Below are 27,725 nucleotides of genomic sequence, written 5' to 3'. Positions count from 1 at the left end.
TGTGAATTTTACTACGCGTAATTTGCCGTGTAAAGACAGAAAAAGTAGGGACACACGTAAAATATTTGCGAATTATGTACCCATAGCCTTAACAGATATCTTAACTCCCTAATAAGAATCAGTTGCACTAAACTCACTCAAAACTTCAGACAGGTTGTATACGCTGTGAGCTCGTACGTAGAGGGGATATTTATAAATTCGCGAGCGCCAGTAGTGGAAAGTCTGTAAACGTTTACCGGAAATTTGACATAAATGTCAAAGAGATTAATTTAAAATTAAAATTAAAAACATTAATTATAAAAAATATTATTTGGTCAAAGCTGTGGTATATATTTTTACCTTAAATATACTTACGTTTTAAATACTGAATTTACGTTTTTTTAATGTTCCGTAATATGTAATTATAAATTCTTAGCGCCATCTACACGATAATTGTGAAAGTATCCGAAGTAAGAAATTAATATTTCATCAATAGAACGTCAAATTGATTAGCAAAATCTTAAAAAAATCTATTACAATTTAATTACTTTTTAGCGTTGTAAATATTAAGCGATAACAATTAAATAATAAATTTAAAAATTACCGGTGAAAGTTGAATTAGTAATCCGCCAGGAGCGACACCAGCGAAGCTCAGAGCGTATATAATAAAAAATGTCATTTTTCTCACTGATAATTTAATTTTGTAAAGAGTTTTCCCCTTATTGTTATACATACTTATTATAATCATTAATTTTGAATTTAAGTAAACTGCTATATAAAATTGTCACGTGCCTTTTTTATATTCATTTCCTTTCTAATATAAGTCGATTTAGATGGGAGTACTTTTCAGATTTAATAAGTTTGCAACAAACAGCTTGCATTGAAACTAATGTAGAAAAGAGAACATGTTAATTACCATTTTGTACTATGACTATTTTAAATTTCTCAGTTTCAATAAGTGGATTTAAAGAAAGGGTCATTAACATTCACAATATAAATTCTTAACTGTGTCCAAAATAAAAATTTTCTGATTCGTTTTTTTGCGGATTCCTGTTCAAATATGTCCCTTTTAAACAAATCAGAAGGGTGCCGGGCGAAACAATTTTTTTAAACAAATTCAAAATTACCTTTCTGTCTTTTGTGGGCAATTTTAAACAAATAATGTCTCATGTCATATTTTTGAAAAGTTGATAGTTTCTGAGTTATCAGCGACTAAAATCTGAAAAATGCGAAAATAAGCATTTTCGATAGGCTTGAAACTCATATGTAAATTATTAGTTTTTAGGTGGCCAAGTACCTAAATTAAAGTTTATTATAAAGTTATATATATAAACAACGGTCTAAATAATTGAAATAAGCCACGATTACTCATCAGAATCTTGAAATTGAATGTTTAAACTTCAATTTAGGCACTTAACAACCGAAAAAATAATAGTTTAAACATGAGTTTTCAAGCTTCAAAAATGCTTATTTTCGCATTATTTGTCAAATTTTAAATCGCTTAAAACCCGAAATCTGTCAAGTTTTGGGAAAATGACAGATCTTTTTTGATTAAGATGACCCAAAAATGTTAAAAACATATTTTCGGGGGCAAAAATGGCGATGATTTGAATTTGTAAAAAAAAATTTAAACAATTTCTGCCCAAAAATTTCGCCTAGCACCCTTGTGATTTGTATATAGGGGATAGTTTTTAAAAAGAATCTGCAAAGAAACCGAATCAGAACAACCAGACACAGGTAGCATTAAATCCGGACTCCGGAAGTGTCATAAGTTTTCGAAACGGACCCTAATTGGGGTCATTAGAAACTAATTGGTGACCCCTGATTTAAAGCATACGAAATAAGTCGGAAATTTACTCCACGCAACAGCAAGTGACAGAAAGTGGCTACTGCTCCGATCACGGATTACATTATAAAATTTCACGTTATCAAATAAATAGAACGTAAAATGTTAGATTTGCTTTAAAATTTTAGTGCAGAATTACAGCTACATTTGAACTAGCTTATTTCTTCTTAAGGGAATAGGCGCAAAATGTCGCTTGTCAAAATGTTCAATGTGATTTAAATCCTGTCATTTTTTTCGAATACTGAGAAAATTAATTAGTATTTTTGAAAAATTTAAACGCAGAATGAAAGATTACGTTAGTACCGAGGGCCGAAAGTCCCTGAAAACTTCTATAATGATTTTTTTTAATAAGTTACAGGGGTTAAAAAAGAGAAAATTTAGTGTGACTTTTAAATTTTAAATACTTCATGTCAAAGAAACTTTTTAGTTATTCTAAGGGACTTTCGGCCCCCGGTAATAATGAAATCTTTCATTCTGCGGTTCAATTTTTCAAAAATACTTATTAGTTTTCTCAGAATTAGAAAAAAATGAATACATTTAAAACACATTGAACATTTTGACAGGCGACATTTTGCGCCTATGCCCTTAAGGTGCCTTCTCCATTACTGAAGGTTGGCTATAACTATTGGGACCGTGCAAGTTCGGCAAAGCGACCTCTATTTCTACGCTCTGTACTTTTATTCGCACTTTTAATTATATTGGCCAATTATATTAGTCCTGGTTGCTGGATAATTGTCAAGGCCATAGTCCAAAAAAATAATAAGAAGAAAAATAAGATGCAGGTTATGTTATGCAAACGTAAACAATTGTATGTAGTAAATAAAATTAGTTATTAAAATGCAGTACTGCAAGCAAAATACAATTAATTAAATTTACCTTTATATAATAATTGCATATCATATCAATATTGTGGAGCAATATATAATTTTTCTACTTCAATGACAGAAGGTATGAAATATACGTCAATTTGACAATTTCAATTGACAATATGAATTATTTAAGATAGTTGCAATATTTCTCCGCGACTCGCGCACGGTCGTTTCTCGTTTCCCTTCCAAGTACTTGCACACCGCGAATAGCAAATTGCTCTCTATCTTGAGCGGTTTTTAGTTCCTTAGTCTCGAATGTGTGTCCATGGCTGTCCAGTCTCTTACGTTCTTCAGCCAGGAGCACTTTCTTCTTCCTGGACCTCTTCTTCCTTCCACTTTTCCTTCCATTATGAGTTAAAAAGTATCTTTCTCCTCTGTAAATGTTCCAGATAACTTGTTTTTCTGTTTTTTACAATATTTAGGAGTTCTCTCTCGGTCCCCATTCTTCAATCTCGTTGTTGGTCGCGTGCTCTGCCCAAGAGATCTTCAGCATCCTTCGAAAAACCCGCATCTCAAAGGCTTCTATACGCCTCATACTTGTAATTCCTAGAACCCTTGTTTAGTAATAGCCTAGTCTTTAGCCTAGTAGTAGCCTAGACTGTAGAGTCCATGAGTAGCTCAATACATTGTTTTAATTCATTAGTGATTAAAATAAATAAACAATTTATATAAAAAAATATAATTAAATAAATAATATTTAATACATACTCAATTTTACGGAAACTTAAACAAAACAATTATTCCTTAACTGTGTAAATGAGGTTAACATTGTATGTAAATTCATGGCAAAATAAAAAACACTTACCATAAAATTTCAAACACCAATATAAAATTAGTTGTGAAAACAACTGTTTGTGTAATATAAATAACTTCTAAATGCAAAAACAGGACAAAAAACAGCAAAAAATAGCCACAAGTAAACAGACACAAGCGTCTTTTTTGTACCTCTCTTTTCGATGTACTGAGTCTAGAGCGTTCATGAAAATAACACGTGTCTTTACTTAATAACAGGTGGTAGCTGGTTTGTCTTTAGTTTCATACGTTGAAGACACTGATGCTAGATAAAAAGTATGTGTTTCATCTCGGCAGGTATTAATGATGTACGGGTAAAGAACCATGGACTTAACTGTATGTATGGTTTAAAAATATTATTCAATGTTGTAATTACACGATTAAACTATTACATGCATTCCAAAACTTTATTAATACAATATGTGTAGGTACATGTACATGCCATCTCTTCTGTTTTTTCATGTTTTCGTCAACCATATTTGTTTTTTTTATATAAGTTCTTTGATTTAGTGATAAAATTCAAAGAATAATGTAAAAAAGGATTGACGACATATTCATTACTTGGAATACCAATTATCAATTTCTTATTTCGAAAAAATTGCAACTAAAAAACTAACTTAAACAATAATGGATTAGTATACACAACGCAAATCTAACAACTTTAGGAGGTTTGTCTTTCTAGTTTTGTATATAGCCACTTAGAGGGCGCCACCAATAAAACCTTCCGACACAAATGTAACCTCAATATTTTGTTGACATAAATCCAGAATTCGATTGAGATACAGGATACAGCAAGTCATGTAGATACAGTGAATTTTTGAAAATAAGTCGTTCGAAAAATGGACTTTAGCTGAGAACATTTTCAAGCAATACTTTTTTATATTATTCGGATAGGATTATCACAACAGCAATGTCTCTCTGAAATAACCAGTCAACTATTTCCCGCTGGTATGAAGAAGCAACACACAACGCCGAATCATCCTACATTCCTATTCTGTTTTTGTTGTACGTATCTGATTTAACGTTCGGATGGCAGTCAAAATCAGTTTCATATGCCGACGATTTAAAGTTATATTACTGTCCCGATATTGTTAATACTCTTCAGAATGACCTTAAACAGCTATCAGAATGGAGCATGAAATGGGCTATTCCAATACATACGTGTAAGTGTTGTGTTGTTCAATGTGGATATAACAATCCATATATAACATATTTTTTGGATGGAGCTCCTCTGAAATCGGTACAGGAAGTTAATGACTTGGGCGTTACAGTCAACCAAACGTTAGGCTACGGCTCCACGGGCTGGAAATTGACGCTAGCAGTAGCCGCAAAACGAACTTAAGGTTCCACGGAACGGAATAGGAATAGCCGAACTGAACCGACTACGCACAAGTCCTGTAGTCGGTACAGTTCGGCTATTCCTATTCCGTTCTGCGGAACCTTAAGTTCGTTTTGCGGCTACTGCTAGCGTCAATTTCCAGCCCGTGGAGCCGTAGCCTTAGGTTGGACTACTCAAACAGCAAAAGTAGTCGGTAAAGCTAACTCTGCTTTATACCTCATATCAAAAGCTTTTCCTAGAATGTCTCCAGACTTGTTTTTGAAACTCTTGTCAGACCTCACCTGGAATTTGCGGTATCTGTTTGGTCACCTCATTTACAAAGAGATATTAATTTATTAGAAGGAGTACAAGGAAGAGCTACTAAGCTACCTTTTAATTATGCAAGATTAAGCTATGAATCTCGATTAAGAAAGCTTAAGTTGTCTCCATTGACCCATAGAAGAGAGAGAGGTGATTTAATATCTACTTATAGAATTCTTAGGGGGAATTTTGGGGAACATCGAATTTTTTTAATAACCTTTTAAAACTACTGAGAGGCAAAACTTTTTTGGAAATCGAGTTTTTGATAAATGGAACAGTTTAAGTGATGACATCGTAGGAGCTATTAGCTTAAATAGTTTCAAAAACAGGTTTGATAAGAACTAACTGGGCATTGTATGTGTAATGTTAGCAATTTTTGTTAAAATAGTTGTTATAAAATGTAAGGATATATTTTATGATTTTTTTTATGAGAAAAAAAATTGTAATTTTTGGGTATACCTACTTTCTAATTTTTTTATCTGTTTTTAATTTGCTATTGTTGTAAGAACTTTTGTAAAAACTAATTCTTTTGAATATTTATTATTCTATTATTATTATTCTATTGAATATTATTTAGTTTAAGACCTACAATTATTTTGTATTTTGAGCCATATAAGCTTTGCTTTGGCTCGATATTATTGTGTAACAATAATAATAATACATCTGGACAAAGTGCTCACACTGCCCACAAGACAATAGAGTTTTTGGAGCTTCAAAACATCGAAATGTTAAACCATCCACCGTATAGCCCCGACCTAAGTCCCAACGACTTCTTCACGTTCCCAAAGATCAAGAATTAAATGCGTGGGTAGCGATTCCAGTCGCCAGAAGAAGCCATCGATGCCTTTAAAACAGCGATTTTGCAGGTTTCAACTGAAGACTGGAATAACTGTTTTATCAATTGGTTTGAACGTATGCAAAAGTGTATCGATCTTCTTGGGACATATTTTGAAAAGCAATAAAGTATTTTAAGTATATATTTTTTGTCTTTGTGGCTATCGGCAAAACTAAAAAGACAACCCTCGAATTATATGCAGCAAATGCTGCATGTGTCACCTAAATGAACAAATATCAATTTAAAACTTACCTATTTTTAGTCATGCGTATGGAAGGTGTTAGAAGTAGATCGGGAGTGACGGTGTTAACACCAGGTATGTCATCAGACTTGTTAGTAACAATCTTTTTGAACCCATTAAAAATCCCTAAAAGCATATGAACATAATGTTAGTAAATGATTATTATCCGTGTCGGGCCTAAATATACGATGCTAGAAATTCTTGGGATTTGGGATCATAGGTTTATATATTATGTGACTGTGATTAACATGTGTTTTTAAGAAGACTGAAGACTAGATGTTACCCAAGATAGGGGGAAAGGGAAGGATAACTTCGAAAATACTCTCTGAAAATTTCCGATTGATCGGAGTAAAATTAGCAGAGATACAGCATGTTTAACATCACTATTTTCGACTCGCTTTGCTGCGATTTCGCGCTAGCACGCTTGAGCGTAGTAAGAAACGTTCAACAAATGTTCCCCTTCTCTTTTGTAGATTACTCCACGATTCAAAAACATATTCCGGTGTGCATCCCTATACTATTTGACAGACAAAAAAGAACACTAAGACCTTAGACCATAAAAACTGATAGACACGCCTTGTACCGAACCGTTGAAGCAAACATCTTCCGCGAAAGTGACGTCACAATACGGCAACAACTCGTTTGGATTCTTAGCAAAGCACTAATAAAATTACCCAATTTTAGATTAATTTTAATATAACTTCAATATTTTGAAAAAAATAAGGAAGATAAATAATTTAGCAAAGTAATTAATAAATATTTTTGACTTAAAGTAATTTTGTAAAAATAAATGTTTTTTTTAAAGTAGGTACATATTTATTATATCGTTGGTATATCTCTTCTTGTTTGATAATCAAAAATAACTTTGAAGGAGAGTAATTTTCTTTTGGGTGGAAGTTTCAGGTTAGGTGAAAAAATATGTAGGAAATCTATTAATTTATTGACCACAAAACAAAATAGCTTTTGTTAACTTACTTCTAACTCTTATTACATTATTTGGTTTTTCACCTTCGTGGTACAATCTGATGTTGCAATAATGGAAACAAATTCTCTTTATTAAATTAAACAAATGGTTTGTTTCAAAATCATGATCAAACATATGTTCTTTGTATGTACATATCTTCTCATTAATTTAGAATCGTTCAATTTTTTAAAATTGTACATAAATCTAATTCCGCTTTCAGCAATTTTGTAAATATGAATGACGTCTTTAGAAGGTTGTTTCTTAACTTTCTTAACTACAAACCCAGCGATATAGTCAACAATATCACAAACATAAGCTGACAATGTTTTTGAAAAACTTAAATTATTTACAGTATAATCATGGTTACTAGTTATTGTTCCCCTATTATTTTCATCAGTTATAAAGTTGTCAATGAGTTGATGATCATCTGTTTTCATTTTCACAGTATTTGTTGTGCTCATTGCTAAAATTATGGAAGGTGTCTGTTCTATACAATTAACCTGGGTAGATCCTGTAACACTTGTGTGCATTAAGAGTCTTTTATATGCAGCTTTAAATTGTTTTGCCGTTGGGTTGTTGTTGTAACCTCCATGACTCCTAATAGAACTAAAGAAAACTTCTAAGTGATCTTGAGAAAGTTTATAGACCGAAAGAACTTCAGACCTCCATCCATATCCTCCAAGTAATTTTTCCAAATTCCCATTAGTGACTTTAAACTAATGATCATACCAATAAAACCCGTTTTTCTTTGGCTTGGATATTATAGTGGTTCACCATTGTTGGAACATTTAAGTGATCTAAGATATTTTATAGATTCTTCAATTTTTTGAAAAATCGCTTGTTTATTGTGCTGCTGTAAACTGGATTTTAGGTGTTTTGCCAATAAATTTGGGCTATTTAAAATATCAAAAATATCATTAATTTGTTCAATGAAATTTTGAGTAGCTTCGCTACGTACAAATTCTTTTGAGCTTTTATTTCTCAAATAATGTATTGCCTTAGCAACTTTTTGGCTGAACGTTTGGGCAGCTAATTTCACCTTCATTTTTTCCTTATACCAATTTAAATGCCTTCGGATTATCCTAGTTGCAAGATGAAGGCCTTCCTTTTCTTGAATGTCTACTAATTCTTCCAAATATTTCCATTTAATCGCTTTATTCCCGTCAAAACAAATTTGTAATATAATATACGTTTATTCAAATCAATAGTTATTACAATAATTTACAATTTCAGTTTACTTACAATGAAATGAACGTAAAAAAAGTCTTAAAAGCATGAACATGCTTGTTGACCTAAATAACCTAAAGTATTGCGAATAAGTTTTAACATATGTGGAGGGTCAAATATTACATATTTTGATTTGTTACTGAATGCAGAAAATATACTTTATTTTAATTCACAACGCCTATAAACACTTCAAATCTCTAACGTTTTCTGCCGTAAATTGACGTCACACACAGCTGTGTGAATCGTTTTATGTTGGCTTCACTCTTCGAGACGAGAGAATAGCATTACGGCGTGTCTATCAGTTTTTATGGTCTAAGACTAAGACGAAGTAGTCAAAACTTTAAACGAGTTTTTCTCAAAACTGCTATTTCAAAGGCGGGGGAAATTGGAACTCAAATACTACTAGACTGATCCGCTTGAAATTTTGTTTAGACGTAACGCTGTCGAAATTTATTTGTTTTATGCTTGTTTTTTGTTCAAAAACAATAAATATGTTGATTTTCACTGTTTTGCTACAAAGAATTTCGTTTTTTACTTCCGATTGATATCAAGAATTCAAAAATCGTAAATTATAAAAAAAATCTCAATAGCGTTACATCGAGAAACTCATGAGTTAATAAACTCCTTTTGAATTTTTGTTTTACATGATCCTGTGAGGAGTTCTGATGTCCACGACAAAATCCCTTTTTTGGAGGTGTCTGTAAAAAGTTGCCACTGTTGGCTTATTTTTCAATATTTTTCCTTGAATTTTTTTTTAATATTCTTTGAATTGTACTTAATATGATTATTTAATTTAAAAGTAAAATAATTATTGTACCACAGTTTAAAAAAAAAACAATCACAAAAATGTACTTGAAATGTTGATTTCAAACCATCCGCATCCCCCCTTAACATACCTAATGTTATGCTGCCACCAATAGTATTACATAAATTTAGGTTTATGTACTTACTAGTAAGTGATCCACTTCTTCTCCTTCTTTTTACTTTAGGGCTCGCTAGAGCCAATTCACCTGGCCTTAAATTCCCAACTTGTTCAAGAATGGAATCAGGTATTAGTCCTATACTATTTGCATTATCAATCATTATCTAAAAATATAATTTTATTAATGTTGCCTACAACAAATACTTCTTGCGCTGTACATACTTGTGTAATATCAATGGTTTTCTTGACCACCAGCTCATTCTTTGGAGATATTTTTTCAGTCAGTGTAAAAATATTAGGTGCTATAATAAGAGATAAGTTGTATGAATCCATCCTATTACTGTCTGAGTGTAGTGTGATCTCATTAAAAAACTGAAAAATATAAACTAACTCAGTAAATCAGAAACAAAATTAATTTAAGTTAAAAACTGGAAAGTCAATCAATTAAAACATAATAATCCAAATGTAATCATTAACAAAGTAGAAAAAATAATATAGAGTCCATACAATATAGATACCGTTGCACGTCATCCGCGTCATAGCACGTGACGTCACATAATACTAAGACGAACTATTTAAGTCCTAGGTGTGTTCCTTTTTAGAATCGTTTAGCTGAGTACACTGGAATTATAGCCACTAGACATATTTTATTATATATTGGAAGATTTCTATTAAGGGGATGGGTACGTATTTTCGGCTGCAATGCTATTCAAATGAGGATTCATTTTTTTCGAATCCTGAGAAAACTAATACGTATTTTTAAAAAATTTAAACCCAGAATGAAATATTACGTTATTAGCGAGGGCCAAAAGTCCCTGAGAACTTCTATAATGTTTATTTTAATAAGTTACAGGAGTCAAAAGCTAAGAGTAAATTTAGTGTGATTTTTAATTTCAAATATCTCATTCAAAATAAATTTTTATTTATTCTAAGGGACTTTCGGCCCTCGGTAATAATTTAGTCTTTCATTCTGCGTTTAAATTTTTCAAAAATATTTATTGGTTTTTTCAGGATTCGAAAAAAATTAACACAATGTCTGTGGTAATATTTTCCAAATCTATCTTTGTCTTACAACGCACTCAGTCGAATAGAATATTGTCAGCATATTGTCAGTCAGACAGTGACAATTTTAAATATTTGACTAGAGTTGCACAAGTTTGACTTGAATGTTTGAACTTGACTTGAGTTTGACTTAATTCAAGTCAAACTCAAGTCAATCCTTCTGTCAATTAATTCAAGTCAAGTCAAACTGGTCAATGGTTAGAGGTTTGAAAATTCAAACTGTTTGTCAAACTAGTTTGAAAGAGTTTGAAAATTAATTTATTAAATAGATATACTTTTCCTCGAGATAAAAATGTTTAGTAATTTTTCAGGAACGCAACTCATAAATATTGGCAATATCATTTTAAAGTTTTCTACTTTAAAATGTATAATATTATATGTCTGAATTGCCGATATAAATGAGTCAGATTAAATAAATTATTAGAAGAATTTTTTACTAAGCAACAACATTTGTGTTTAGTTTAGTAATATTTTGTATTTTGACAACGACACCCGATTTGGGCGTCGAAAGTGTTTGAAATGTGGTGCCTGCGTCGAATACATAGAATATCATGGATGGACAGAGTCAGAAAGGAGGAAGTACTAAGAAGAGCCGGTTTACAGGATAGGGAACTTTTTAATTATGTTGAAAGTAAGACTACATACTTGGGGCACATACTACGAGGACGACGATACACTTTTCAGTAACTGATACTCGACGGAAAGATAGAGGGTAAGAGAGGACTGGGACGTAAAAAGATGTCATGGCTGCATAATCGCCAATGGACAGGAACCCACAGCTATGAAATGCTTCGCAATGCTGCTAAAAACAGAATTATGTAATCCTGACTATCTAACGTTTCACCGTCTATGCAGAAATGCACAGCATCTTATGAAGAAGAAGAAATATGAATTTATAATTGCCAGACATTTTTGCACGTTTTATGCCTGGTTGCACCAACAGATCTTAAGCTCCAGCTTAGCTAAGCTCTACTTATAGATAGGGCCACCTTGAGTATCACTTACGTTGCACCATAATTTTAGATTCTTACCTTATTATCAATTATATCTATTATTATACAGGGTGTAACCAAAATATAGGTCATAAATTAAAGTACGTATTCTGGGACCAAAAATAGCTCGAATGAACCTAACTTACCTTAGTACAAATATGCACATAAAAAAAGTTACAGCCCTTTGAAGTTACAAAATCAAAATCGATTCTCTCGAATATATCGAAAACTATTGGAGATTTTTTATTGAAAATAAGCATGTGGCATTCTTATGACAGGAACATTTTAAAAAAAAATTATAGTGAAATTTGTGCACCCCTAAAAATTTTATGGGGTTTTGTTCCCTTAAACCCCCCCAAACTTTTGTGTACGTGACAATTAATTTATTATTGTGGTACCATTACTTAAATTCAATATTTTCAAAACTTTTTTTCCTCTTAGTATTTTTTCGATAAGGCAGTTTTTATCGAGATGCGGCTTCATTTTTTAATACGTTTACATACAAAATTTATGGGGGTTTTGTGTCTTTAAACCCCATAAATGTTTATGTGTATGTTCCAATTAAACTATTACTGCGGTACCGTTAGTTTAACACAGTCTTTTTAAAATTTTTTGCCTCTTTGTATTTTTTCGATAAGGCACCTTTTATCGAGATGTGGCTTCTTTTTTAATATGGTTCAAAATATACCTAAAAATGTAAATCATAAATAAATTTTCATATTATTACCAAGTGTCCATAATCGTACTTAACCATATACAAATATGTGGTGGATTTGACAAATATTAAAAATATCTCGATAAAAACTGTTTATTCGAAAAAGTACTAAGAGGCAAAAAAGTTTTTAAAACATTGTATTTAACTAATGGTACTATAATAATAATTAAATTGGAACGTATACAAAAGTTTGGGGGGAGGGGTTTAAAGGAACAAAACCCCCATAAAATTTTTGAGGGATTTCCAAATTTCACTATAATTTTTTCTTAAGATACTACTGCCATAGTAATGCCACATGTCCATTTTCAATAAAAAAGCTCTAATAGTTTTCGATATATTGGGAAAAATCGATTTTCATTATGTAACTTCAAAGGGCTGTAACTTTTTTTATGTGCACATTTGTACTAAGGTAAGTTAGGTTCAATCAAACTATTTTTGGTCTCAGAATATGTGAATCAATTTATGACCTGTATTTTTGTTACACCCTGTATATGTTATGTATTATGGTATTCTTATTGTATTGTAATAACCTGTATTATGGTATTCTTATTGTAATATATTATAATTATATTATATTAATTCTTATGGTATTCTCGACTTAAGCTTTTGCTGTGTTTCATAGATTATAACAAGGCCTTTGATAAAGTGCGGCATGATCATCTAATCAGACTCCTGGCAGAAAAGAATTTAGATAAACGAGACATCCGACTAATAGCAAATATGTACTACAATCAGAAAGCAGTAGTGAGAGTAGAGAATAATACCACTGAAGAAATTGAAATAAAGCGAGGTGTGAGACAAGGGTGTATACTGTCACCAACCCTGTTTAATCTCTATTCCGAAGACGTAATGAATAGAACACTCTCTGAGCAATCCATAGGTATTAAAATAAATGGTGTTAGATTAAACAATCTGAGATTTGCCGACGACACCGTTCTGATCGCAGAAACACTTGAAGAGCTACAGACATTGGTGAATAAGATAGCAGACTGCAGCGAAGAATATGGACTATCTTTGAACATAAAGAAAACTAAATTTATGGTAATATCGAAATCAACACGAAATGTCCAAAATTTATATTTACACAATGAAATTATCGATCGAGTTAGCAAATACAAATATTTAGGTACTTTTATAAATGAAGACAACGATAGCTCAGCAGAAATCAAAATAAGAATAGAAAAAGCCAGATCCATATTCACTAAAATGAAGAGAGTGTTCTGTGGAAGAGATTTGAGCCTTGAAATGAAACTTCGCCTGATGAGATGTTACGTACTTTCTGTGCTGTTCTACGGAATGGAGTCGTGGATGCTGAAAAAGATTGATACCAAAAAATTATAGGCATTTGAACTGTGGATGTATCTCAGAATCTTGAGAATATCATGGACGGAGAGAGTCACAAACGTCGAGGTCTTGAGAAGAATGAATAAAGAAAAGGAAGTCATATTTACGATCAAAAAACGAAAATTGCAATACTTAGGACACATTACAAGAGGCGAAAGATATGAACTGCTTCGAATAATTATGCAAGGGAAGATAGCAGGAAATAAAAGGTCCATAGGAAGAAGACGAAACTCCTGGCTAAAGATTTTACGGGAATGGTATAGCTGTAGCAACAACGAATTGTTTCGGTCAGCGGTTTCGAAAATACGTATAGCTCTGATGATCGCCAACCTTCGGAACGAAGATGGCACTTGAAGAAGACTTAAGCTTAAGATCTGTTGGTGCAACCGGGTATTATTTATCACAAACTATTAGTTGATAATGATAGATTTAAATTAAATATTAATAACTAAAATTTATCGTCAAAATTTTCAACAAAATAAAAAATACCTGGATAAATTATTTTTGTTTTAAATTAAATAATTATAGAATACAGACAGGACAAAATGAAATTGAAGTCGTATCAAAATTTATGCTTATATTTAAGAAAATGACATACATATCTTTATTATTTTCTCATTTTTTTCCTTGCAGAACACACATTGCATTTTTTAGCTATTATTGTATTAAAATTTCACTTTCACTAACAAGAAACACGACTTTAAACTCAAACAGTGACTGGCCCATTTTAAATACATGTGCGGGCAATATGCCTTCCCGCATTTGTCGAAACTTGGGTAAAAATGGGTACCTGTCAGTAAAAGGTTCTTTGATATTTTACAGTATTTGTTGCTTTATTGTTGTAACTCTAATAAAAAATCCTACTATTCTTTATTCTATTATGAAAACGAATTGGCAGAACGATGGTCCAGAAATACACTTTGGTAGTTTTATATTTGTTAGATGACTAATAAAACTACTGCCATTAAGAGTATAAAGTACCTGGTATATATAGTTATAGGAATTGTTACAAATAGTCAAAAATAATGAAAATTTACGTCACTGCTAAATACATATTATTTTTAAGCTTTTAAATCCATCTGGCTGGTGACTAAAACCGAATTAAGTCTGGTAATGCACTTATTTTTGTACATATACAAATATTATAATATTAAAATTATAGACCTACAAAAATAATTATTAATTGTTTATTTAAATTTTACCATTAAATATATTTTTCATAATTCATTTGTTACTTTCTTAAGTTGAAATTTTGAACAAGTACTTAAGACTTGCATAGAAGTCACCTGTTGCAAGAAAGCGGAGGGTTAGCAGCATTCTTTCTTTAACAGTACAGTAGAACCTCGATTTCGAACCAAAAATTCATTTGTTACTTTCTTAAGTTGAAATTTTGAACAAGTACTTAAGACTTGCATAGAAGTCAGCGGAGGGTTAGCAGCATTCTTTCTTTAACAGTACAGTAGAACCTCGATTATCCGTCAGGGCACCGGACCAAGGGTATGACGGATAATCGAAAAGACGGTTAACAGAACATTAAAAAAAATTGAGAATTCATAGTACAACTCTCAAATTTCACTTGTATGGTTTGTTTGACAATATAAGAGGGATTTGTGTTCATACAATCGAATCAATTTAAAATATTCTGAAATCTGTATTTGTTTTACTGTTGCTTCACATTTTGCGACGGCTGAATTTCTTAATCGGCATAAGATCATGCAATCTACTTTATCGGCTTCTTCTTGTTGAGAATACCACTCAATGAATTATTGCATATGCGATGCAGTTTCTCTAGATTATTAACGCATCTTTGTCAGTTACAATAGGTGCATCAACATATCTACAGTCAAATTCCAAGTCTGTGTCAGCTTCTGAATCGGTTTGGTCCGCCTTTGCTGCCATTTCAACAATTTTTTATCTATTAGCAATGGATAGCCGTTTGTGTCCTCATCACAAATTAAATTAACTTTTTTTTTTATTTTTTTACATTAAAATTTTTGCTTATGTAGTCAATACAACTTCTGTATGTGCCCTGACGGTTAACAGAGGTGACTCCAAATCTTCGATAGACATTCTACAGAAATTTGTAACTTGGAATAAATTGTCAGTCATTAATGCCTGGTTGCACCAACAGATCTTAAGCTCCAGCTTAGCTAAGTTCTACTTATAGATAGGGCCTCCTTGAGTATCACTTACGTTGCACCATAATTTTAGATTCTTACCTTATTATCAATTATATCTATTATTATATTATGGTATTTTCATTGTAATATATTATAATTATAATATATTAATTCTTATGATATTCTCGACTTAAGCTTAAGATCTGTTGGTGCAACCGGGCATAAATCACTTAACAAGGCATCGCCTCCTCCTTCTTTTCCCTTTTGTAACAAACTCGAACAGCACACTCTCTTCTTCCTTTTTTTTTTCGGCAAGTCCTGCAATAACTATAAAACTAGCAACGCTAACAATTATATCATATCTTCACCTGTATCCGACATTGGTTCGACAACATAGTAAATATAAGATACACATCATAGTAAATATAAGTATATAATATTAGATTAGAATAAACATAATATTAGATTTTATTATTCTGTGGTCCTACTTTGTAGCGAACGAATAACCAAGCGAACACCTACGAATTCGTTCCTTCGTTCGTTCGTTCGTGTTCGCTTTGATTTAAATGCACCTTCAGATGTTTTAAAGAACTACATAGTTCCACTATGTCATTTTTATAACACTGTTTTTATTTTTACATAATGTGCACTTTGCAATTTTCATTGTTTTGGAATCGCCTGCCAAAACATTAAATAAATCAGTATACCTACATATTTATTTTTCTTGTTAATTAATTCTGCTTCGTCTACAGATTTTTTTCTCTTAATTGTTGCAGTGGGGAAATTTTCAAAATCATACTCATTTTGTTCTGGTACGTATTCTGAGCGTAAAAAAGTTCAGGTTCAGACATTATTGCACAAAGCACACCTTTCAAAACTAACGTATTACAACAAACAAGCAAAGCGTATGCTTCTAAATATGAATATAACCTATAATAGTGTAGGAAACAAAGGTTGAACCTTGCAAAATGGACACAAGTCCGGTTTTATTTTTTTTCTGGTATATCAAGGGGTGCTTATTATAAGACTAACTTTTTCTGAAAAAATTTCGCCCCGGAACCTCCCTTTTCACCCCTTTAAAGGGGGTAATTTGTGGTTTTTGCGGAACGTAGCCCTTCCTGTACCTTTTATAAAAAATTTCTTTTATAGAAATATGAAGAGGACTATATTTTCTACGATTTATTTCCAACAGTATCTCTCTATCATCCACCGTTTAGCAGGGGTGGCGCCCTAAAGTTGACCAGTTTTTAAAAAAGATGTTTTTAAAAAAATATATATTTTTCCCTAACTGTAACGGAAATTAAGAAGAAATCCTACGGAAATTATTCAAAAATAATTGACTGATTTTTTGGTATAGGTTTCACTTCAGGGTAATTGCCCTTTTTTTAATTACAGGGTGTTACATTTTAAAAAACCTCTTTTTATACCATCTGAACCGTTTATGCTAGAGTAAAAAGACTTTCAGCGATTACCCATGTATTGGTGCTATTTACAAATGTGTATAATGCACCCCCATTTTTTCCCTGGAACCACCCCAAAAAAAAGAAGAATTAATAAATAAATTGATTTTCTTGGAATCCTTCACACACAATGCCCTTTATTAGTATGCTTCATATATCATTTTGTGCACGTTATTATTACCCATGGATGGACACCAAAAATGATTTCCTAGTGCAACCCCTGTAGCAAAAAAAAATAAATAAAATGGGGGGTTGAAATTTTTTTTTTGTTTTTTGCTTTTTGATCCATATGGGCATATGCTTCATCAATAGTGCTTTTCAAAAATATATATGGTTATTGCAACATCTCTGAGGAAACCACCCCTATCCTTGAAAATATACTGCAGAAACTACCCCTATACCTTGGCGAGCATATTTTTACGATTTACTCATTACCTATTCATTTTTTTTTAAACAAAACTTATACAAGATTAAAGACCACTATTTACTCTAAAAATTAGGTCCTATTCATTTTTTTCGTTTAAGCAACCGTTACGGCACAGTGGCGCCGTAAACCTCATATATGCTTTGGCGGGCTCCAGTTTTTGTTTTTTTTTTCGTCATCTGTTCATTTTATTGATAAAGTACTTATGTAAAATAAAACAACACAGTGTAACCTACAAATTATGACTTATGCACATTTTACATTCTTTGCTCCCCAAAGCCACAGTGGTGGCCCAAAATAAATTTTTGCATATTTTCGCAACCTACACGCATTTTATTGCATTAATGCTACCTTAATAGCACAATATTTACCCTTAGGTGGCCGCTAAGCAGTGGGGGATCCAGGGAGGGGTGATGGGGGTGATCAGCTCCCCCTCTCAAACCAAGTGATATTATATTCAAAGATGATAAAATATTCAAATATTTTTATAGAAATTTAACCAATTGGCACCCCCCTGTAGCACCAATTTAAAAAGTCATTCTTATAAAAATAATATTAATATAATATAAGTATTAATATAATATAAGTATTTCTATAAAAATAAATGAATATTTTTATAATCTTCAAATATAATATCACTTGGTTTGAGAGAGGTAAGGGGTGATCGCCCCCATCACCCCTCCCTGGATCCGCCACTGCTTAGCGACCACTTAGGGGTGAATATTGTGCTATTAAGATAGCATTAACGCAATAAAATACGTGTAGGTGGCGAAAATATGAAAAAATTTATTTTGGGCCACCACTGTGGCTTTGGGGAGCAAAGAATGTAAAATGTGCATAGGTCATGATTTGTAGGTTACACTGTGTTGTTTTATTTTACATAAGTACTTTATCAATAAAACGAACAGATGGCGAAAAAGAAAACAAAAACTGGAGCCCGCCAAAGCATATATGAGGTTTACGGCGCCACTGTGCCGTAACAGTTGCTTAAACGAAAAAAATGAATAGGACCTAATTTTTAGAGTAAATAGTGGTCTTTAATCTTGTATAAGCCTTGTTTAAAAAAAATGAATAGGTAATGAGAAAATCGTAAAAATATGCTCGCCAAGGTATAGGGGTAGTTTCTGCAGTATATTTTCAAGGATAGGGGTGGTTTCTGCAGGGATGTTGCAATAACCATATATATTTTTGAAAAGCACTATTAATGAAGCATATGCCCATATGGATCAAAAAGCAAAAAACAAAAAAAAATTTTCAACCCCCCATTTTATTTATTTTTTTTGGCTACAGGGGTTGCACTAGGAAATCGCTTTTAGTGTCCATGCATGGGTAATAATAACGTGCACAAAACGATATATGAAGCATATTAATGAAGGGCATTGTGTGTGAAGGATTCCAAGAAAATAACTTTATTTATTAATTCTTCTTTTTTTTGGGTGGTTTCGGGGAAAAAATGGGGGTGCATTATACAAATTTGTAAATAACACCAGTACATGGATAATCGCTGAAAGTCTTTTTACTCTAGCATAAACGGTTCAGATGGTATAAAAAGGGTTTTTTTAAAATGTAACACCCTGTAATTAAAAAAAGGGCAATTACCCTTAAGTGAAACCTATACCAAAAAATCAATCATCTATTTGTGAATAATTTTCGCAGAATTTCTTTTTAATTTCCGTTACAATTAGGGAAAAATATATTTTTTTTAAAAACATCTTTTTTAAAAACTTGTCAACTTTGGGGCGCCACCCTTGCTAAACGGTGGATGATAGAGAGATGCTGTCAGAAATAAATCGTAGAAAATATAGTCCTCTTCATATTTCTATAAAAGAAATTTTTTGTAAAAGGTACAGGAAGGGCTACGTTCCGTAAAAACCACAAATTAACCCCTTTAATGGGGTGAAAAGGTGGGTTCCGGGGCGAAATTTTTTCAGAAAAAATTAGTCTTAAAATAAGCACCCCTTGATATGCCAGAAAAAAAATAAAACCGGACTTGTGTCCATTTTGCAAGGTTCAACCTCTGTTTCCTACACTAATAACCAATATAACTAATTTGCGGACTAGCAGAGTACAGGTAGCAGTGTAGCAGAAAACCAAATCCGCAGAACAGACAACATAGATGAAAAATTGAAGTATATAAACACTATAATAAGAACTACGGGAAAGAAACACCTAACCAAATCTACAAAGAATCATAAGGTGTGGATGACACCAGACATACTAGAACTAATGGATGAAAAACGCAAATTGAAGAATAATTCAGAAAAATACAGAGAGGTTGATAAGAACATAAAGCAAATAATAAAGAAGGCCAAAGAATCATGGATTAAAGAACAATGTGTAGAAATGGAAGCATATGAAAGAAAGTATGACACATTCAATATACATAAAAAAGTAAAAGAACTGACAGGAACCCAAAGAAGACATGAAATAAGTTTGCTTAAGGGCAAAGACGGAAATATTATTCTAGACTTAACAGAAAAAATTCATAGATGGAGTGAATACATAAGAGAATTGTTTGAGGGCAACATAAATAACATTGTCCAGGTAAATGGTGTAACGGGACCTGAAATCCTAACATGTGAAGTAGAAATGGCACTGAGAAATTCCAAAACTGGAAAGGCAAATGGACCCGATGGGGTTCCTACTGAATTACTAAAGCTCTTGAATGATGAATCAATAGGTATAACATTGCACTTATTTAACACAGTATACAATACTGGTATTATACCTCAAGAGTGGCTGCTGTCTACATTCGTTACACTGCCAAAAAAATCCAATGCAAAAGAATGTTCAGAACATCGAACAATATCTTTAATGAGCCATCTACTAAAGATATTTCTAAAAATCATCCACAACCGAGTTTATCAAAAGTTGGAGTCAGATATTAGTAATACACAGATGGGGTTCAGAAAAGGACTAGGTACTCGAGAAGCTCTCTTCGGTTTGAATGTTCTTACACAAAGATGCCTAGACATTAATCAAGAAGTAGATGCATGTTTTCTCGATTTCGAAAAAGCGTTTGACAGAGTACGCCACGATAGGCTAAGAGACATTCTTGAAAGAAAAAACATAGATAATAAAGATCTGCGAATAATTCTCAACTTATATTGGAATCAGAAAGCTAACATCAAAATAGAAAATGAGATAGAATAGAATAGAATAGAATAGAATACTTTATTTGTCCTGCAAGATCATTTACATGATATAGGATACGTCAGTTTAAAATACAAATACATATATGCATATATAAAATATTACTTAAAAATTATTATAAGATAAAATACAAACAGTACATAGAATTAATTATTTACATCACCCATATATTCGCTTACACTATAGAAACAATTTTGCAATAGGTACGATTTTAGTTTGCCTCGAAATTTATTTATGTTTATTTCAGATCTAATACCATTGGGAAGATGATTGAAAAGTCTTATACCCATATAATACTGGGATATCAAAAGCAATAGAAATACGTAGAGGAGTAAGACAGGGATGCATTTTGTCACCACTGCTATTTAATGTATATAGTGAAAGCATCTGTCAGGAAGCCCTTTTGCAAGCAAATGAAGGAATCGTAATCAATGGAGAGGTTGTAAATAATATTGGATACGCAGACGACACTGTACTAGTTGCAAGAACAGTAGAAGAATTACAACGATTACTTACAAACATAAATATTACTTGCAACAATTATGGCATAAACATTAATATCAAAAAAACCAAGTATATGGTCTTCAGTAAAATCATGACACAACCAGCATATATTAGTATAAACGGCATTCAAATTGAAAAAGTATCAAGTTACAAATACTTAGGAACTTTAATAAACGAAACTGGAGACGAAAACAATAAAATAAAAAGACGTATCGAAATTGCCAGGGCCACCTTCATAAAGATGAGAAAATTCTTCTGCAACAGAGATATAAGCATCACTCTACGATTAAGAATGCTAAGAGGCTACGTATTTAACACGCTATTATACGGTGTAGAGGCCTGGACTCTCAAACAGAACGACATAAAGAATATTGAAAGTTTCGAGATGTGGTGCTACCGTCAAATGCTGAAGATAAGTTGGGTTGAAAGAATCACAAATCTTGAAGTAATACGAAGGATAGAAAGAGACCCAGAAATTTTATTAACGATAAAACGAAGAAAACTCGAGTATTTGGGTCACCTGATGAGAGGTCATAAATGCGCATTACTTCAAAATATAATGCAAGGAAAAATAGAAGGAAAACGGAATCCAGGCCGTAGAAGAATGTCATGGATGCGGAATTTGAGAGAGTGGTTTGGCTGCACCACTAATGAACTTTTTAGGTCAGCTGTAAACAAAGTCAGGGTAGCCTTGATGATTTCCATCTCTGATAGGAGTAGCACAAGAAGAAGAAGAAGAGTACAGGTTCAGATCTGTCCAAATAAGTCAAAACAAAAGGCGGTATGCTGTCAATTAGAATTAAAAATAAACACGTTGCACAATATGATATTCAAACTTCAAACTATTTGAAGAAGTTTGATTTCAAGTCAAACCTAAAGATATCGAAATCAACTCAAGTCAAACTTTTTTACAAAAAAAGTTTGGTTTTCAAATCAAGTCAAGTTTGTTGAAAAAAATCAAACTAGTTTGACTTGATGCATCTCTATATTTGACATACCATCGGGAATATTTTGAGTTAATGATTAAATAATATTGATATACAGGGTGATTGATTAGTAGGGTAAAGCTCAATAGCTCCGCTATAGTAATAGATAGCAATAAAAGTTAATAACAAAAATTTTAGCCACCTTTGAGCTTCACATTACAAAATTAGTTAGAATGTTACAGGGTGTTCGATAACACAGTGGCAGACCAAACTTATGTTTTTTTTAAATGGAACACCCTAAATTTTATTTTAAATTCGAAATCCTGTTAACTTCTCCATCACAAAAATATAAAGGTTTGTTATGTTATACAGGGTATTTACAAAGTTATAACCAATTTTATATGAAAATCGTCACAAGTTCAACTCCCTGTATAAATAAAAATAAGCAAAACAGCAATGGTTTATTAATGCCATATTTTTTAACGTATTGTCAAAATTTTCAAGAATTATTGATATTGCTAATTTTCTTTAGATCAAATACAGGGTGAATCAAAACGCAAGTACATTATTTTCTCAGTAATTTTAAATGGAACACCCTGTATTTTATATCACTACTGAAAAGTACCATTACCGTACTTTAATTTTTAGATAACATTGCCTATGTCTAAATTTATTAGTTTTCGAGATATTTTCATTTTTCAATGGACCAGTAGCGTGGCCACCCAAATCACCAGAATTTAATAAACTGGACTGATTTTTTTGGGGTTACGTTAATAATGAAGTTTATAAAATACCTCCAACAACAAGGGATGAGATGAAAAATAGAATACAAAGTGTATTTCGATGTGTTAATTTACAAATGCTCCGTAGAGTAAGTAGCTCATTCAATGATCGTTTTTAGGCGTACATAGTTAGGAGATAATTTTGAACACCTTATGTAATTAAATATTAAAAATATTTTATTAAAAGTATGTAGCTTCTAATTTTTTCAAACTTTTTTTGCAAAATGTATTACTGATAAATTATGTTTCGTTCTTTATTTCTTACATTGTTACATTTACATACAAAAGTAGTGTTTAATTTTCTTTACAAAATATTGTATTTTGTGTTTGTGTGTTTTTTGTAAAATTTATTACTAATTTTCTTTGTTTACATGTTGCAAAAATGTTGCAGGTAGTGGTTGTGTTTTTGTTTGTAAAATGTATTACTAATAAATTATTTTTATTTCTTTATTTGCTGCAGTGTTACATTGATTACCGGATTGATAATCGGTAATCTTCAATTGTCAATTCAGTCATGGCTTACTTAAAATTTAGATAAATTTAAACACCAAAAATAATTTGCTCTGAAAAATGAAAATATCTCGAAAACTAATAAATTTGGGCATAGGGAATGTTATATAAAAATTAAAGTAAGTTAATGTTACTTTTCAATAATGATATAAAATACAGGGTGTTCCATTTAACATTACTGAGAAAATAATGTACTTGCGTTTTGACTCACCCTGTATTTGATATAAAGAAAATTAGCAATATCAATAATTCTTAAAAATTTTGACAATAAATAAAAAAATATGGCATTAATAAACCATTGCTGTTGTGCTTATTTTTATTTATACAGGGAGTTGAACTTGTTACGATTTTCATACAAAATTGGTTATAACGTTGTAAATACCCTGTATAACATTACAAACATTTATATTTTTGTGATGGAGAAGTTAACAGGATTTCGAATATAAAATAAAATATAGGGTGTTCCATTTAAAAAAACATAAGTTAGGTCTGCCACTGTGTTATCGAACACTAACACTATAACATTCTAACTAATTTTGTAATGTGAAGCTCAAAGGTGGCTAAAATTTTTGTTATTAACTTTTATTGCTATCTATTACTATAGCGGAGCTATTGAGCTTTACCCTACTAATCAATCACCCTGTATAGTGTATTTGATAAATAATTGATTTAAGACGTGAACTTAATAAAAAGTTATTTATTGTGTATTATTTGTGGAAGATCCAAGCAGAGAATACATCAGGATAATAATATTCTGTGATCCAAGTATTTTGTTGTTGAAGATGTTCAAAATTGTAAGCGTTCCATAGTAAAATATATTATTAAAAAATCACTTTAACACTTTTGCTCTTTTCTCGATTGAGTATTAGTTTTTGTTGTGCATATAAATTATTACAATCACTGAATACATAGTTAGTGAAAAAATTATCACATTTTTTAACTGAATTAATAATTTGCAATTATACAAATAACAGTTATCCAAGAACATTCAAAAGCCATCTCTTTAAGTTAATGATGACATTGTCAAGTAGAATGACATTCTAGTAATGTTTACATATCCATACCAGTGTGAATTTTACTAAACGTAATTTGCCATATAAAGACAGAAAAAGTAGGGATAGCCGTAAAATATTTGCGAATTATGTACCGATGGCTTTAATGTTTTAAAGAAACATACCATAACTTGTTTCATTTAATTTGTATAAGTGGAATATAAAGCATTTTTATAAAGTACACTTGTTCGGATTACACTCTAACTGCGATCGAACAATGTTGACATTTTGGCATAAATTGGTATCATTTATTAGACAGTTGCGGTATTGACACTTCAGATTTGTTTTTATTCTTTACTATAAGTATTTGTTTTATTATATTTATTGTTTTTATTATTTACTTTAACATAAGATAATAACTTAATTCTTGTTTTCTATTTCTAATGTTTTTATTTATTTACATTGAATATTAATTTGTTTTGTTGTATAATCCACTTCGCAATAATTATGTGATATATTTGATTTAAAATTAATTCAAGAATTTTTTGTAATTGAACAACAATATCAACTTAGATCTCTGACGTAGATAATGACGTGCAACGGTATCTATATTGTACAGACTGTATTTAATCTTTTGTAAAAGAAACAAATGAAGACAAATAAACAAACAATTATAATAAACAAACAAATAATTTATAACCAAAAAACTTTAAAATACAATAAGTAAAAAAATATTCCATCCATCCAATGGCACTACAGCCCAAATCGAGCCTTGGCCTCCTTCAATAAGCTTCCCCAATCATTTCGATTTACCGCTGTTCTTTTCCATGAACGCGTTCCCAAGAAGTTCCTGGCATCCTCATCGACTTCGTCTTCCCATCTCTTTTTAAGTCTTCCAACAGGTCTTCTTCCCTGCATTCTTGCATTCAGCAATTTTCTGGGGATTCTATTCTCATGTATGCGGACCACGTGCCCTGCCCACCATAATCTCTGCAGTTTAGTGTGTTGTGTTAGAGTTGGTTCGCTATATTGCTCGTATATTTCTCTATTATACCCAATTCGCCAGTTGTAATTTTCACTTATTGGGCCCAGTATCCTACGTAATACTTTTCGTTCATAATCAGGCCCATAGTAAGTTGTGGCTGCGAAACATGGGTGGTGACATAGAAATCTGCCAATGCATTAGATGAAAGAAAAGTAAAAAAATATTAGTTCTGATAAAGGTTAATTTTTAATATTGTTAATATTAAAAGGAAAACTTTTGTTAGTCTTTAGCAGATGCCGCCACGACGTCCATGTCATCATAATTTTTCGTTTGTGGGCCAAGGCTGACGGCCAGAATTTAAGTGGTTCAGAGAGAATCAAATATGTGCTCTCTGAAGAGACTCTAACAAGAGTTGAAACTAGTTAGAGCACTTTTGGCGCTCTCTGAACTTACTAAGACGGCTCTTGTTTCGATTCACAACGAAATGATTATTTATTATAAAAAAATATTCTTCTTCATCTTCATACATCTTCTTGCAGTTCGTCAGCTGCTTTATTATATTAATTGATTGTATTTACAGTTTTAAACATTATTTCCGAGAGTGTAAAATTGACCCAACTCTTTTGAAGATAAACTGATGGGATGAATGCATAATGTCATATAGTGTCTATTACCAAGCAGTTCCTCTACTTCACAACTTGCATTTGAATGAGGTAAAGTGAACACAGACAAAGTCACTCAAATTGCTGTCAAAATGTTTTATTTAACCCACTTTAAAATATAATTCATTCAGATATTCGAATTCTATAGGAATATCCTGGTATTGTTGAAGTTTCCTGCATTTGTCATCAATCTTTTGCATTTTTTGTAGGTCTTGAGGGCTACAAACAAGCAACTGTTAAAGCTATTTTTATTTAGAACACGTATCTTGCCTATGACTGGTTCTGCAAAATCATTTCTTTTTTTACTTCCATACAAGCTGTAATCAAGAAACTCCTGCATCTTTTGTAAAAATCCTGTTTGAATTCATCATCTTAATCATGAATACAGACTGTTTAGTGTTGGATTAGAGAGAGCCCTGAAGGAAGCACTAAAATCGGCAACATTGCATATGACAATGAGTTACATTGCCACTGTAGAATGACGAATGACTGGATGAATCGTTGTAGATCAGGTGGGAAGCGGGGAAGCAGTGTTGCCATTTTAATGAGTTACATTGCCACTGTAGAATGACGAATGACTGAATGAATCGTTGTAGAGCACGTGGGAAGTGGGGAAGCAGTGTTGCCATCTTATAGTGTGTGTATCTACTTTAAAACTAAACAGTATGTATGTTGCCTCATCCCAATTCCTGGATACATGTTGTTACTGTTGGCAGATTTTGTAATATATTGAGAATCAATTGTTTCAACATTAGTTCTGCGGCTTGATGCTACAAGGGCCAATGCCAATTTTTTACGGTTTTGCTTTGTCAATATTGAACTCAAAAAAAGCTGTACAAAACAGCAAAACATTGACGTTGGCCATTTTAGCACCAAGCCACATAATGTGGCTTAATGCTAAAAGGGCCAATATCAATTTTTTGTGTTTTGTTTTATCAATATTAAATTAAAAAAAGCTGTACAAAAAAGCAATACACACTTGCATGGACCCACATATTATCGGTCCATGCAAGTAAGCAATACATCTTTATACATTGTGATCATTTCGCTGTGCAAATTTGTGATAACTAGTTTATTGCTTTGAAGAAATTTTTATAAGCTTTAATCAAGAAATCATCCACAAAAATTGGGGTGTAATGCTAGTTCGCCTCCATGTGGTGCACCCTGGGTAACGCTAAATGAACTAGCAAAAATTTGGCGGCAGACGAACGAAAAACAAAAACAATATCCTGCCAACATCACAAACAGAAATCTTATCTATACGTAAACATACGATGGGAACAAATAAAGGTTCTTCTCAGAACCAACTGACTAGAGATCTCGGACCTTGTATCCGAGTCTGTCACCTTAACATCGAGGGCATAAGCCAGGCAAAATGCCAAGTGTTGCAAAAAATCCTACATGATAACGACATTGACCTGGTTGCCATACAAGAGACCCATACTGAAGATAAAGTCCAGCTTGATTTAAGGGGAAAGATACCTGGCTACGATTTACTGGGAGCCACCTATGATAAACATTACGGCGTCGCAACCTACATTCGCTGCAATATAATAATAATTTATTCAACCACTTAGTTATTATACAATATACATATAACAGACCTAATTAATATACTTATACTGACTGATTCATCCGGAGGCAGACCTAGACACAAGGCATCTGTTTGTCGGATACCTCCCACTGATGTCAGTCAATATAATATACAATGTACATATAATTTATTAAATACACTGTCTATAATATGTATAAATTAAAGTAAAATATAAATCAAAACATT

General features: G+C 32.0%; 1 protein-coding gene across 1 annotated transcript in view; it reads right to left on the bottom strand.

The window, feature by feature from the left end:
* Positions 1-27,725, bottom strand: part of LOC126887157 (T-cell activation Rho GTPase-activating protein-like) — a 53,696-nt gene that overhangs the window by 15,030 nt on the left and 10,941 nt on the right. The window contains exons 4-6 of the mRNA XM_050654520.1: positions 9,537-9,686; positions 9,343-9,478; positions 6,213-6,327 (exon numbers count right to left, since the gene is read on the bottom strand). Of these exons, the coding sequence (XP_050510477.1) occupies positions 6,213-6,327; positions 9,343-9,478; positions 9,537-9,686 (401 nt within the window). The remainder of the gene's footprint in view (positions 1-6,212; positions 6,328-9,342; positions 9,479-9,536; positions 9,687-27,725) is intronic.

This window comes from Diabrotica virgifera, chromosome 6 (genome assembly GCF_917563875.1).
Source record: "Diabrotica virgifera virgifera chromosome 6, PGI_DIABVI_V3a".
NCBI classification, from domain to species: Eukaryota; Metazoa; Arthropoda; class Insecta; order Coleoptera; family Chrysomelidae; genus Diabrotica; species Diabrotica virgifera.
This window is presented reverse-complemented; position numbering and strand designations above follow the sequence as displayed.